The sequence below is a fragment of the Amia ocellicauda genome, chromosome 23 (assembly GCF_036373705.1).
Source record: "Amia ocellicauda isolate fAmiCal2 chromosome 23, fAmiCal2.hap1, whole genome shotgun sequence".
Taxonomy (NCBI): Eukaryota; Metazoa; Chordata; class Actinopteri; order Amiiformes; family Amiidae; genus Amia; species Amia ocellicauda.
The window spans coordinates 19,610,592-19,626,023 of NC_089872.1; the positions used below are offsets into that span (position 1 = coordinate 19,610,592).

The 15,432-nt window shown below is 48.0% G+C and overlaps 1 protein-coding gene across 2 annotated transcripts; it reads left to right on the forward strand.

The window, feature by feature from the left end:
• The first annotated feature begins 2,273 nt into the window (after positions 1-2,273).
• On the forward strand, positions 2,274-14,633 carry bicral (BICRA like chromatin remodeling complex associated protein). 2 transcript variants are annotated; one of them, XM_066696722.1, is made up of 13 exons: positions 2,274-2,375; positions 7,815-7,863; positions 8,550-8,595; positions 8,723-8,771; positions 8,938-9,003; positions 9,202-10,842; positions 11,012-11,111; positions 11,324-11,418; positions 11,733-11,785; positions 11,957-12,102; positions 12,291-12,385; positions 12,525-12,627; positions 12,778-14,633. In XM_066696722.1, exons 3-13 carry the CDS (start codon positions 8,555-8,557, stop codon positions 13,461-13,463), a joined length of 3,075 nt encoding a protein of 1,024 aa, XP_066552819.1. In that variant the 5' UTR covers positions 2,274-2,375; positions 7,815-7,863; positions 8,550-8,554; the 3' UTR covers positions 13,464-14,633. The 2 variants fall into 2 exon arrangements, with proteins under 2 accessions (XP_066552819.1, XP_066552820.1); XM_066696723.1 differs by lacking the exon at positions 2,274-2,375 and adding an exon at positions 2,398-3,778.
• Positions 14,634-15,432: the final 799 nt, after the last annotated feature.

The window sequence follows — 15,432 nt, forward strand, 5'->3', positions numbered from 1 at the left end:
GAGAGAGGACTTATTCCTCATGATAAGTTTGTAGTTGCATGTATAGACTCTGTGACACATTATATCATATATACACACACTGATAGTGTCTGATTGTTGTGGCCGTACTGTGTTACACCTACACTGCACAGTAGAGTAGTGTCTGATTGTTGTGGCCGTACTGTGTTACACCTACACTGCACAGTAGAGTAGTGTCTGATTGTTGTGGCCGTACTGTGTTACACCTACACTGCACAGTAGAGTAGTGTCTGATTGTTGTGGCCGTACTGTGTTACACCTACACTGCACAGTAGAGTAGTGTCTGATTGTTGTGGCCGTACTGTGTTACACCTACACTGCACAGTAGAGTAGTGTCTGATTGTTGTGGCCGTACTGTGTTACACCTACACTGCACAGTAGAGTAGTGTCTGATTGTTGTGGCCGTACTGTGTTACACCTACACTGCACAGTAGAGTAGTGTCTGATTGTTGTGGCCGTACTGTGTTACACCTACACTGCACAGTAGAGTAGTGTCTGATTGTTGTGGCCGTACTGTGTTACACCTACACTGCACAGTAGAGTAGTGTCTGATTGTTGTGGCCGTACTGTGTTACACCTACACTGCACAGTAGAGTAGTGTCTGATTGTTGTGGCCGTACTGTGTTACACCTACACTGCACAGTAGAGTAGTGTCTGATTGTTGTGGCCGTACTGTGTTACACCTACACTGCACAGTAGAGTAGTGTCTGATTGTTGTGGCCGTACTGTGTTACACCTACACTGCACAGTAGAGTAGTGTCTGATTGTTGTGGCCGTACTGTGTTACACCTACACTGCACAGTAGAGTAGTGTCTGATTGTTGTGGCCGTACTGTGTTACACCTACACTGCACAGTAGAGTAGTGTCTGATTGTTGTGGCCGTACTGTGTTACACCTACACTGCACAGTGGAAGCTACTGCATCACCCCGCCCCCTCTCGCTGGTGTTTGTGAACTTTGCAGTTGCGCTTGGTGCCTGTGCCCCGGTGGAGAAACACCCCCCCGCAAACATGTCACCAGTGTTGTGTGTTGTTGTTGTTTGCTGTGTGTGCTATTGGTGTTGTGTGTGTTGTTGTTGTGTGCTGTGTTGTATGTTTGTGTTGTTGTGCTGTGTGTTGTTGTGTGTTCTGTGCTGTTGTGTGCTGTATGTTGTGTGTGTTGTGTGTGCTGTGTGTTGTATGTTGTGTGCTGTGTGTGTTGTGCTGTGTGTTGTGTGCCGTGTGTGCTGTGCGTTGTGTTCTGTTGTTGTGTGCTGTGCTGTGTGTGTTGTATGTTGTTGTGTGTTGTGCTGTGTGTTCTGTGCTGTTGTTGTTGTGTGTGCTGTGTGTGTTGTATGTTGTGTGCTGTTGTTGTTGTGTGTGTGCTGTGTGCGTTGTGCTGTGTGTGTTGTGTGCTGTTGTTGTTGTGTGTGTGCTGTGTGTTGTATGTTGTGTGCTGTGTGTGTTGTATGTTGTGTGCTCTGTGCTGTTGTGTGTGTGCTGTGGTTGTTGTGTGTGTGTTGTGTGTGTTGTATGTTGTGTTGTGTGTTCTGTGCTGTGTTGTATGTTGTGTGCTGTGTGTGTTGTGCTGTGTGGGTTGTGTGCTATTGTTGTTGTGTGTGTGTTGTGTGTGTTGTATGTTGTGTGCTGTGTGTGTTGTTGTGTGCTGTTGTTGTATGTTGTGTGTTGTTGTTGTGTGTGTTGTTGTGTGTGTGTTGTATGTTGTGTGCTGTTGTTGTGTGCTGTGTGTGTTGTATGTTGTGTGCTGTGTGTTGTTGTTGTGTGCTGTGTGTTGTATGTTGTGTGCTGTATGTTGTGTGCTGTGTGTTGTTGTGTGCTGTTGTTGTGTGTGTGTTTGCATGCTGTGTGTGTGTTGTATGTTGTTGTGTGTGTGTTGTATGTTGTTGTGTGTGTGTTGTATGTTGTGTGCTGTGTGTGTTTATGTTGTTGTGTGTGTTGTATGTTGTGTGTTGTATGTTGTGTGCTGTGTGTGTGTGTTGTATGTTGTGTGTGTTGTATGTTGTGTGCTGTGTGTGTTGTATGTTATTGTGTGCTGTGTGTGTTGTATGTTATTGTGTGCTGTGTGTGTTGTATGTTATTGTGTGCTGTGTGTGTTGTATGTTATTGTGTGCTGTGTGTGTTGTATGTTATTGTGTGCTGTGTGTGTTGTATGTTATTGTGTGCTGTGTGTGTTGTATGTTATTGTGTGCTGTGTGTGTTGTGCCGTTGTCGCGCTGTGTCCGGAGGCGCGCGGCGGTGCGGGTCGGCGCGTGTCTGCAGCGCCGGTGTCCTCGCGCCGCCCGCACGAGCCGCACGGCCCCCCCGGCCCCTGGCGCGATGGCGAGGAAACCCCGTTGACAAGGCTCTGCTTTTCATGACGGTGAGTTTCCCTTTGAGTGTATTATAATTTTGTGATAAAAATTTCAAGGAAAAAAAAACCGCACACACAGCCTCCTTCCTCCCCTTCCTTCGGGGAGGGAAGAGAGCGAGCGGGAGAGGGGGAAAAAAAGCTCTCCGCGACAGAAAGAGAGGAGAGAGAGAGAGCAGACACACAGAGAGAGAGAGGAGAAAATATCCAGAGCAGAGAGAGAGAGAGAGTGAGAGAGGAGGAGGAGGACGAGCAGAGCGGAGAGGAGAGGAGAGGAGGGGGGAGCGAATTAAAAGTTGCCAAATGGAGATATTAGGTTTCAAGAGGGTGAGACAGGGAGAGCCTTCTTTTTCGCCTTTTCTTTTTCTCCCCCTTCCTCCTCCTCCTCCTCTTCCTCTCCGTCTAAAGCGTCCTTCATGTGATGCAAATGTAAATAAATATTGATGGCTGTCCGTGATTATTATTTCAGTCTGCTGCTGCTGCTGCTGCTGCTGGGGGGAGGTAGACACCCGAGGCTGCCACGCAGATAGTGGGAGAGACAGAAAGAAAGAAAGAAAAAGAGAGAGAGAGAGAGAGAGGCTTTCAGGGCCACAAACAAGCCGGACAAGAGCAGAGCTGCTCCGGGAGTTTCCTCTCTCTCTCTCTCTCTCTCTCTCTCTCTCTGCGTAGCTCGGTATCAAGTGTTGATTAGAGAGAAACGGAGGGATGGCTGCACCCTTAGAAAGAAAGAGAGGAAGGAAAGAGGAGCCGGCGGACGACAGACAGACAGACAGACAGAGAGAGACAGAGAGAGAGAGAGAGAGAGAGCCGCCGTCCTCGTCCGTCTATTTCTGGACCTCTTTTTCAAAACAAAAATGGCCATCGACCGCCGCCTGTCCTCCCCGGTCTGTGCGGCGCGGCGAGGACCCGAGCCGGTTTCATTTCCAGCTTTTACAAATTAGTCTCTTTTTATATATTTTCCGCCCCCCCCCCCCCCACCACCACCACCACCACCACCAGTGAGGTTGCGAGAGAAAGGAAGGGAGAAAATAGAAAAACACTATCTTTTTTTTGTAATCTCCTCCCTCTTTTTTTCCTTCCAACAAAAGCTGCTTTTTGTTCTCGTTGTGAGGCGTGCGGTCGTGCGGGTGGCCCGGCGGGGCGGCGGGGCGGCGGGGCGCGGGTTGACACATTGTCGCCGGCGCCGCTAACTTGTTTCCTTTACCGGCGCTACACGGATCAAAACCCCAACACCGTTACTGCTTTTATTATTTCTTTATTCTCCTCCTATGACCTAATGGCACTGTAGATTGTGTGATTTGATTTTGTATTTGTGTTTTAAGTTTCTAAATAAAAAGGTACCATTTCAATATATGTGGGGAGTTTTCTTTTATTCCAACATGAACATGGCTGAAGCTGGGCTGGAGGAGGACACGGTGTGTGAGAGATGTGTGTTGCGGGGCGCTCGCTGTGCGCCGGCCGTGCTGCTGTAGTGGACGTGCACTGTGTATTTACTGTGACTTGTGTTGCAGCACTTTACGTGCTTTAGTCTGTTGTATGATCTATATTTTAACTGTCTATTTGCACCATGTTTATTATAGTCGCGGGATGGCACAAATGCGTCATGTTGTTGTTAGGCGGTGTTATTTGTTGGCAGACGCCTTCATCCCGGCCGGAAAGTGATGTATGTTAATGCAATTCCTTCATCGGCTCGTATTTGTTTAAATGTAAAAAGCGGAATCGGCGCAGCCCGGTTGGCATCTGGTTCGGCCCTTTGTCTTTTTTAAAGCTCGTTTGATCAACATTTTATTCATGAATTGAAGTGAACGCCCCTCGGAACAGTGTCGGTTTAAACAAACGAGGAAACCCCCCAGCATAGTGGTCGTGTTGTTGCAGGGGTTGTGTGTCCATTGCACACGCATTTAACTGCTGTTTTTAGCGCGTTTCTGGCATTCAGCCACAGGCTGTGGCGCAGTTTCCTCCAGTCGCCGCCATCTTATTACTAATGCATGTTGTGCGCTGTACTCGAGAGAGGAAGAGTCATTTCTTTTGGCGGTCTCTTGCCTTTTCTGGGTTTGATCTTAAAACTGCATCCCAAAGCAAGAGATTATTCCCCCTCGCCAGCTGTGCTCCGTGTGCTTAGACAAACACGTGTCCCCAGATGTGTGTGGCTGGAGGTGGTTATACTACAGTGCTCTGTGACAATTATGACCCTCATTTCTGACTAAGTAGGTCCTACATGACCCCCAAACAAATACAATTCATGTATATTCAATGTATTTTGGGCATTTGTCCTGCTTCCATTTATATACAATGTTTGTGTGAATGCAACTAGAAGAGAGTCAATAACCTAGAATTTAACAATTAAGGACAATGAGGTATACAGTTTGCAAATACTAGGGTCATTTTTAACCAATACATGAATCCACAAATATGCTTAAAGTACACCTATTTTAATGGTGGTTGAAGCGTTGTCTAGATAAGAACAGTTGCTGGAGCTCATTCTGCTGGCCGTTGCAGTGTAGGCGGGGGTGCAGGTGTGATCAGGTACACTGGAGCCCCAGCCTGCTCGAGCTGCCTCCTGTAGTGTACAGAAGCCCTGTAACACCGGCTGATAATGGCCATCCCAAACGCCGGCACGTCGCACTGCCCTCTTAAGGGGTTTCGCCAAAGTCACTCATTTGCTGGAATAACTCGACTCCCAGTTACAACAACCCACAAAGCTGCGACTCACTCCCTGCCCTGCTGTTTCACGCGGTTATCTTTATTTGATCACTGGAACTATCCGAGGCTGTTCGTTTTGTTTGAGGAACTTGAGCTTTTCAGTTGACGTGAGGGCAATTACAATACACAGTGTTTGCATTGTGAGAAGTTGTAGGCTATTTGCTTCAAACTAATTTAGATTTCCTCTTCATATTGTGGCCCACATATGTATTTTCTGCCTCATCATTGTCATTCAGCAATGAGTGTCTAAAGTACACACTTTTCACTACCAGAAGCAATGCGAAAGTGCTAAGTTGTAAAGAAAATGTATCTGTAATGAATGTGTCTAACAATCTTCAGAGAGGGGCTGCTTTTGTTTCCTTCTAAATGTTTTAATATTTTCTTTTCTTTGGTCAACTTGGTTTTGGGCAAAATAAAACAACAACCCTAAAGTTTTTTGCTAATCTCTTTTAGTAATCTCTTCTTTCTCACAGTGCCTCTCATATTCTAGCCTGTGACTATAGTAATGTGTCTTTATTTATTATATGTATTTTAGGGAGATTTGCTATAGGCTATTTCTACCATATAAGGCAATGCAAACACTACTAAAGCCTGCTCCCTTGTTGCAGGGGTTTCTTTATTGACTCGTTGACTGAGCACAAGGGTAAACTTGTGAGCAGGTGATAATTTTGAAGGACAGCACATACTCTACAATACAGCCAGTAGTTCATCAATATCTAGCTCCTGTATCTTTTTCAGCAGTTCACTGGGGGAAAAACTAGAAATAAACAGCTTAGCAGCCATGGCAGGGATATCACTCAAGCCATTTTTCTCTAAATATGAGTGTGAGGACTTTCATTCCATAGCCTGAAGGTGTGATTGTTTAATCTGCTCACTTCTGAAACAGTACTGAGAAACCCTGAACAGACTCCAGTTTTTCTTTTCCTCTTTTTTCTTTTCTTTGAATAGCTGGTTTGTTATTTATCTAAACTGCCCTGTCACAGTTGGCAAGCAAGCTAGCAGCAGTTTATCTGAAGTCCAAAGGGTAACGAACTTTCTCAATAGTAACAGTTTAATTCATTCTGGACAGATTTTTTTTTTTTTAGTATCTTTAACCTCCTAGAATGTTGCTGTTAAAAAAAAAAGAAATAGGATGACATGTGACTGTGTTATCAGATGATTTTGTTATCATTAACTGTCACAACTTCTGCTTGTCTCACTTTCTGAACTTCAAAAAAGTTGAAAAGGAGTTCATGCTACAGAAAAGTAGTCTACAGTGAAGGACGTGTGCTACCTCACAATGTTTCATTAACTTTTTCTTTAGATAGTTTTATGTACATCAGTATAAAATGTATAGCAAATACCAAGGGTCGCTCCTTGTGAAACTAAAACACAGATGGTGTTGAATTGTCTCTGTGAACCTCGCTGTTATAAATTGACACATCTGCTTCCTCTTTGGTTTTTTCAGACTAGATAAAAAAGATTATACATTATACTGTAAAGTATACATTAATGTATTATTCCATATATCGCTGTAGTTTTATCTTTTATTTGTTAGCTAACTTTGAATGAATCTACAATGTCTTACTACAGGCTTTAAATACAAATTTAAAAACAGCTCTGACTGATGAATGTGCTTTGGGTTGAGGAGGATGTAAATCATTTTAAAATACATCTTTATGTGTGAGTATATGTTGTGTAGTGTACGTTGTGTGCTCGGATCACATGGTCACACTGCTGTGGGTGTGGAAATCACTAATAACATAAAATAATAGAAATCACATCTGACACATTTAATATATACACAGTGTGACCGAGTCAGTCTCTCATTTCATACAGAATGCATGCCGATAATACTCGATATGTGAAATAGGCTGATTGTATGGTAGTACAATAGGGACGCTGTGGACAGGATCATCCCGAGGGAAACGATCGGCTCCTTTTAGTGGGAATATGAATAACCGTGCGTTGGAGGCTCTCTGTGTGTGGAGAGTCATTCAGTACGTTGTCAATAGTCTTTTTAGCAGCCGTGTGTAAAATAGGAATCAGATAGCCGGCCAGTTTCCCACAGTCCATTTTCATTTGTGGTTAATTTCATTTGCATGCAGGCAGTACTGAAATATAAGTCCAGAATAGTACCTGTGAGGTGTGTGGTTTAGCTTTAATGTTTCTGGGGCCCTTCGCGTCATCTCTTTGAAGTGTCGTGACGTTCATAAGTTGCCATGATCAAATGTGATTTAACTTTTCAACTCGGTCTCAGTTGATGATTGAGGTGAAAGGTGATTCGATGTGTTAAACTTGTCCGTTCAGACTTGATGTTGTCCGAACTTGACTTCTTGAAAGGAGGATCTCCTTCAGAAAAAAACTAATTGTTCTTGAGCTTCCACACGGCGCCACAGGCTTGACATTTATTAGCAGAGAATCACACGGAAACCTGATGTATATGTCATTCCATCTATTTCTCACTGTAGATGCTTGCTGTACAACTTGTACCGCAAAACAAAAGCATACTTTAACAGCAAGTGCTTCCATATGCGGTCAGTTTGGTTCTCCGAGTCTCTGCACAGTTCTAGGTGGACAAAGTGATCTGGAGGTATTCCCCTGGTCTTGTGGTTTGTGTCACATGTTTGCGTAGCGTATGACTTATAGATGGATTGCATACTAGGGAATTTGGTGTTGGATGCTGTTTTTTCCCTCCCACCTCCGATGGCAGATATTCTACTGTGAACCTTATGTGTTGTGTTGAAACTCCCTTCTCTCTCCACACAGGAACTTAAAGGCGTTAAATGATTGTCTCCATGGTCTTCGCCGGAAATCAGTAAGTGCCATCTTTATCCCTTTGCTGTGGTCGGCTCAATAGATGTAACTTAGTTTCGGATCATTGAGATGCTGTTTTATTCCCTTTGACACATTCACTGCATTGAGAAGGATGTTATATCAACTCTGTGGTTGAAGAGAAAAACGTTTAACACTTAAGCCATCTGTTACATGTACAGTAGAATTCGTGTCTTTTCTGTCATCGTGACAAACTAATAAGGATGGTTCTGAATGAGATGAGGTCTTTGTGGCCCATTCGTCTCTTCCTATTTCAGCGTGAAAAGCCTTGCTAGGTATCAGATGGGAATCGAATAAGTCGTGTGGAAATTGTCTGGAAAGCGCCACTGTTCCTCTGACAGGAACCAAACTCATGTCCTTGCTGCCCGCTGTGTTGTCTTTACATGATGAAGTCCTGATTTATACGATTCGTCTGATCTAGTAAAATCTCACCACACTTCAGTAATCCTCCCAAGAGAAAGTGGTTAGTTGCCCCTGAGCTCCCTCCGTGAACCTGTCAAGGGTGACTCCTGGGCTTGTAGTTTTGGGAAAACAAACAAACAGCTGTGCTATAATAAGAATGATCCACAGGCAAGGGAGTCAGGAAAGTGATGGTGAAAAGACGTTATCTCTTTCTTGTAGTGTTTGTCGTGTGCTTCTGTTTTTAACACACTGTTCTCCTAACTTTAGTTGTCATGGATGACGAAGAGGACCGCCGTCTTCTAGATATCATAGGGTAAGAGCCTCTTCTTAGACCCTAGACCCCTTGGTCACCCCCCTAGTTAACCTTCTGAATGAGAAGACGCAGACTTCTGTAACCGTTCTGTGGTTTGCCGTTTCACATCTCTCTTTCTCCCACACAGGGACGTGCAGGCATTAAATGATTATCTCCATGGGTCGAACAACAAATCGGTGAGTCTTTCTCTTCTACACTCAGTGGTTGACATCTGTGTTTGCCAGCATCCTATTCCTCCATTGCCCTGGCCTGCCTGAAGTCTTTACCATGAAATGGCAGCAGCAAAATAGGAAAGGACCTGCAAACATTCACAACTAATCCTCAGTCCTCTGCTCCCTTTAGATTGATGAAGATGACCTGAACAACGCTGCGTTCGGCTCAGTCAGCTACCTCTTTGCCAACGCCTCTGTGAGTAACCTGCTCCTACCTATAGTACGACACAGGGCATTGCCATTTGGTCTTTGATTAGAAAGACATTAATTATTAGCTCTTGCCATGACATAAGCACCATATGGCGATATTTTAGGACAGTATAGTTTGTGGCGTTTTTCCCCCCCTGTGTCCAGTGTCACGCCTTGTTCTCATCGCCTTCTCCCCGCCCTGCAGAGCGTGGACCCCGGCTCCAGCCTCAAGGATGTGAGTAACCACCTGGGGGACTCTGGTGGAGGGGGGCTCCAGCTGTCCAACAGCCTGCAGTTCATCGAAGAGGAGCTGGGGGGTGGCTCTCCCTCGGTGGGGGAGCTGGGGGAGGAGCAACCCTTCGACATCCTGCAAAAGTCCCTGCAGGAGGCGGACATCACGGAGCAGACCCTGGCCCAGGAGGCGCTGCTGGAGTCCTCGTCCCCGGCGCTGGGCCTGGCCGGCCAGCCCTTCTCCCAGCAGCAGGTGGTTTCCAACTCCAACTTCGGGGCCATGGGACTCTCCCACCTACCCGTCCTCCAGCCGCCGGCCGGGGGCCACTTCCCTGGCATGCAGCCCCACAGCTTCATCCACCAGGTCCACACGCAGCACCTGCACAATGGCAGCCCAGCCGGCCACATCCAGCTGGTGGGCTCCTTCAACGCCCAGCCCTCCATGATGACCATCAACAACCTGGACCGCTCCCAGATCCTGCTGAAGCCGGGGCAGGCATCCTCTCCGGGGATGGGTGGGGGTCTGCTGGTGCAGAGGCAGCAGGGCCACACTGCCGGCGGCGGACCCCTCTTCAGCAGCTCCCCTGGGGGCCAGGTGTCCATGCCCTTCATCATCCAGAGAGGCCCCTCCTCTCAGCCTCTGGGCGCCATGAACCAGAGCCTGAAGGGCCCCGTCAGTATCCAGCCCAAGCCCATCCAGGTGGGCCCTCAGACAGTCTACAACATCAGCAGCCTGGGGCTTCAGCAGCAGGCTCCTCAGCACCAGGGGCAGCAGGGCAGCCCCTACGCCGCGGCCGGCTCTCCACAGGCCGGTCAGCAGCCGCAGCAGATGACCGTCAACATAGTGAACCAGCCAGGCCTGCGGAAGCCCACGCCGGGGCACCAAGTGGTCAACCACTCCGGCAGCATCGTCATCCACTCCCCCATGCAGCACCAGCAGCCCTTGCACCTGCCCCAGAACCAGTTCCTGCTGCCCACCTCCCTGTCCCTCACCCCCAGCTCCTCCTCCACACACGGCATCCCGGCGCTGAACGGGCAGGTGCTGCACACCCAGTCAGCACAGATCGACCAGGCCTTCGGCAACAGGACTTCGGCCAACTCCCCCTACTCGGGGCCCATCCTGGCCAACCAGAACACGGCTGTGCAGCTGGTCGCTGGGCAGAACTTCGCTGCCCCTGGAGGGCAGCTGATCGTCAATCAGGGGGTGGTGGGCAGCCAGCTACAGCAGGGCCCCCCCACGGTGGTGCACCTGGCCGCCCCCCACGGGAACATGCCCAACACCAGGACAGGTTTCCCTGTGACCACACAGGCCGGGGGCACTATGGTTCCGGGCATGCAGGTCCAGAACCGACTGGCTGTTATTAACTCTACGGGCTCGGTGCACCCAGGGTACGTGGCTCAGACACAACAAGTGAGCGCCCAGCAGAGCCTTCAGCAACAACAACAACAACAACAACAACAACAACAACAGGCCCAGGTCCGACAGCAGGTTCCTGTCAACATGGGCCACCGATTCTTCGTCCCCGTGTCGCAGGAAGCAGGAAGTTCCCAGCTTCTGGGGAGTCAAGGCACTCAGCACCAGCAGTTTGAGACGCAGCAGTTTGCGCAGAATCAGGTGCGTGTTTGTGAGTCTCTTTTTGGGGTCAGAAGATTTTCTCTACGATGTGTGGTTGTTTTAAATATCAGACACCCTAGTGCTGTAGTGTGAAGTGTGTGTGATATGTGTGTGATGCCGAGACAGGGCTGTGTCGATGTCTGACGGTTCTCGTTTCCTCGCTACGCAGATGCAGCAGGACTCGGTGGCTCAGACGACGTCGGGACTCGTCTCGAAGCTGCAGGATGGACTGAGACAACCTCAGCTGGCGAACCTGCTGGCGAGCAAAGGCAAGGCAGCCCCTCGGGACTGATCTTTCACTTTTGCATTCCCTTAAAAAGATCATTGTAATGCACTGCGTTCCGCCACTGCCTTTCCTGATATAATAATTGTCCATCTGTAGTTCAGTATTTTAATTCCCTTTCATCGAATAAGAGTGTAACGTTCTTCTTCAGAAGCACAGTGATAGAGACTCTTGCTTTTGTCCTCCATTCCCGCACAGCTGGCAAAGCTTCGAGCGCAGCTTCGGGCTTGGATGGATTAGTCCACCTCCCAAATAATGCAGGGGTCCAGTCTCCACATCAGCAACACACACAGGTACCCCTCTTTTTCTCTCTCTCTCTCTCAGAAGTGAAGTGACTACAGTACTATTTCACCGGTGCCTTGTTTGTGTTTAAAGAGCTGTGAGAGTGAAGACAAAGATGAAGTGAAGAGAAAGAATATTCAGAATACCCAGAATATTCCCAGTGGGACATTAATTTAATAATAACAATGATGTTGTCCTATCCAAGTCTGCCCTGTTCTGTGCCCTGTGTCCACAATGTTGACCCTGAACTGGATGCAGCAGTAACTGAAGATGGACAGACAGACGGATTATAATGGTATCTATATTCTTATTTTCTTTCTTGCAGATCTTTCTTGCACAGAAGAGACCAGCTACTCAGCAACTGACAAAAGGAAACCTGTAAGTCTTTCAGGCATGTTGGGGGTCACCTCGATTCCACAGGCACATTTACCAATCTTGCCTGATATATATATAAAGATATATATATATATATATATATATATATATATGTGTTTCCCCCTTGTTTTGAAAGAATCTTCCGTTCAAGGCTCTTTTCCCCTCTTTTCCCAGAATCCTCCAGCAGCTACAGAAGGACCAGTTGGATGTCCAGGTGGCCGATAAGTCCTCGTTCTCCTCTCTGGACGACGCCATCCACAAACTGCTGCCCTACCACGTGTACCAGGGCGCGCTGCCCTCCGACGAGGACTTCAACAGAGGTAGAGCGTCTGTACTGTCGGTACACCATCTCTTACCTGGACTCTAGAGGGGGTGGTGGGGAAAGACATTGAATTACTCTTCTAGCTGAGCTGTGTTTATACTGCAACCAGTGTGGAAAGCTCAGAGAGGGACGTGTTCAGGAGTCTGGGTGCGGGTGTTGACTCGCTGTGCTCTCGTCTCTCCCCAGTGGACGACGAGTTCGAGGTGGTGGCGACGCAGGTGCTGAAGCGCACGCAGGCCATGCTCAACAAGTACCGGCGGCTGCTGTTCGTGGAGGCCAAGGTGAGGAACGCCGGGAGAGTCCAGACTGTTCCCCCTCTCTCTCTCTGTCGTCTGAGCTCCGGTGCGGTCGTATTTCCTCAGCTCTTCAGATCGTAGGGAAAGCTGAGATTTGCATCCCTCTCTTTCTCTCTCCCTCTAGCGGATGAGTCCCTCTTCGGAGATGGTGATGATCGACAGGACTTTTAATCAGGAAGAAAGAGCCAATCTAACTCAGGACAAGCGGCTGGCACTCATGGATCCAGGTAAAGCAGCTGTAATTTTCTTAAATACAACTCTGTTCATGTTCTGTCTGGGCTGTTTTGGCGGCACAATTTGTTGACTTGGCAAGCCGAGAGTGACGTTTTTCTCTCTCTCTCTCTCTCTCTCTCTCTCTCTCTCTGTCTCTCTCACAGATGGTTTTCTGGAGGACTTCTGTTGCTTGGCCAAACCCACGGGACCGACCGCGGAGTCAGCAGCCCCCTCCCCTGCAAAGAGGACTGAGAAACCGGGAGGGTCTTCTCCGAGCCATGCTTCGGGGGCACCGGATACTCGGGGGGGACCTGAGCGGAGGGCAGGCGGTCCACTGCGGGAGCAGCACAGCGAAGGGGCCGAGACGGGCCGGGCGGGCATGGCTCCACATGCACTGTCACCATGCCAGTCGGGGGCCGGTACGGAGACCGCCAGGCGGGGGCCCATGCCGGCGAGGGCCAACGTGGATCCCACCACCATCACGAGAGACTCGCAGCCGGCCTCGTCCTCCCCCGGCGGCAAGGACAGTGGGGGGGAGGCTCCGCAGCAGGAGGTGTCCCTCAGCGAACACCTGGAGACTGCGATCAAGAGCATCCTGGACTTGAAGAAGACGCAGAAATGCTCGCTCAATAGTAATAATAACAATAACGGCGGCGGCGGCAGCATAGTCCCGCCCCCTCCCCCAGCTCCCACGCCGCACGGCAGCAGCGCTCCGCCACCCACCCTCCCCACTGCCTCACACCCAGGGCGGGGTCTGGAGAAGCCCCTCCGCTCGGAGCCCAGCCAGGCGCCGCCGGCCGACACGGACTCGGTCCTCGAAGCCGCTGTAAATAGCATTCTAGAATGTTAGGTGGTGCCACGCTTTCCTTTCAGTTCCTGTTTTTATAGAGAAGTTATTTTGTTTGTCAAAACCCTGCCTCCGCCGCCCCCTGAGGCGAGGGATGGAGAGCGGAGAGGCTGCGTGGGAGGGGAAGGGCAGGCGGCTGCGCTTCTGTGTGGCAAAAAAAGCTAAATTGACGTCCCTTTTTCACACGGCTACAGCATTTTTAATGATGTGCTAGTTCACATTTAAAAATAACTCCTTAAAAAAATACAAAATAACAACGTATTTTGGTCAGATTGGCCCCTACAGACTTACATGTAAACAACCCGAGTGAGGGAAGATAAAACAAACTCCGGTCGCCTCTTTTAACGTGACTTTGTTGCTTTTCTGTTTGTGTCGCCGACTCGCCTCACTTGGCCAAGACTGTTTGTGTGTAAATCTACCTGGAGACTGAAGGAAAGTGTTTTGTTCCTGCAGTTCTCTATATCAACTCCAGGATGCCGTGAAACCCTAAGGTCATGATCTCCATGATCTCATGACCCATGATCTCTCACACACGTATACATACATATATATGTGCTGTTAGATGCTGGTCTTGCGGTATGGATGTGAACAGACGTATCTCCGCCTCCCCTCGGGTGTAAAACACGCCATCTCTGTCTGAGAAGGTGATAATAATGTGGACGTGGATCTGACCAAGTTTAGGAGGCAGGAGAACTTTTTATTTGGTTCTAGTTTTTTTATATATATATATATATATATATATATATATATATATAACTTGAAGAATAGTATTTTTGTTCATTTTGTTTTGTACCTTACAGGTATGTGACCTTACTCTTGGAGAAATCTATGTCAAGGAAAGGGCAAATTTTTAACCTCAGATTGAGGTGTGGATGTTATGAGGCATTAACTTTAATGTACGGTTATGAGTTTGATTCGCTTCGGCTTTGTTTTCATTGTTTGTTCTTTTTTCTTTTTTTTACAGATTTGTTATCTTTATTTTTCTGTTCGGCTCCCACAACCCTTTCCCCCGATCCCTGAGATGAGTTACTAGGAAATGAAGGCTTTTTTTTTACTACACCTTTATATGGTCTTGTTATTTTTCTCCCCCGTGACTTCCAATGAATTTGTGATGTGAAATCTCTTCAGGTTTCAGTATAAAATGTGCAGAATACAGTTTTTCTCCACCCTAAAGAGTGTCGTTCACCTATTATTGTTTTCTGTGTAGGATTGACCTATTAAAGACGCTCATTACACAACTCTGGAATTTTAAAGGCGTGGATTAGGACAGGGAACGCTGAAAGGGTTAACCCATCGCCCGGTCTGAAGGTCTGGCCAACGCTAGCAACACCTTTTACAGCTGAACAGGCTGAACCAGTAAAACCAGTACACTGAAGAGGACCTCTGAGTCCAAGTCAAAGCTTGATTTAAGAGACCTTTAATTTGAGCTTTCTGTCGTAATTGAGATTGAAACGGTTGTAATCTCCATCGGGTGTCTGTGATCGCTGTCCTCGTCTGAGAGGAACATCTCAACCGTAGCGAGACTGACCCAGCGTGGTATCAATTTGGCACGGTCGTTCGGAAGCTTTACTGACTCATTTTTGCAGGTATACCGACTCCCCTGTTGGGATGTCCGTGTCCAACATTCAGGGTTTAAAAAAAACAAGACAAAAACAGAACTGTGTATTTATTAGAGATTGTTAAAGTGAAAACCACTGCTCTCATCCAGTTCGGTTTTCTGACTGCTGCACTAGGTGCTGGTGAGGACCAATAGACTTTCCAGGTTCTTCTCAATTTGTTTAGTTTAGCCCCATTGCTGGAAGACATCTGACACGCAGACAAATGTAAAAGCTCAGAACTGACAGCCTCTGCAGCGGAGAGCGCGTAGATGTATCGCTTCCCCCCAGGCTGCCGTGTCCGGCTCTGTTGAGTTAATGTTGCGTTGTGTTGCGTTGCGAGGTGTGATGCACTTCGACCCACTGAAATCATTCAA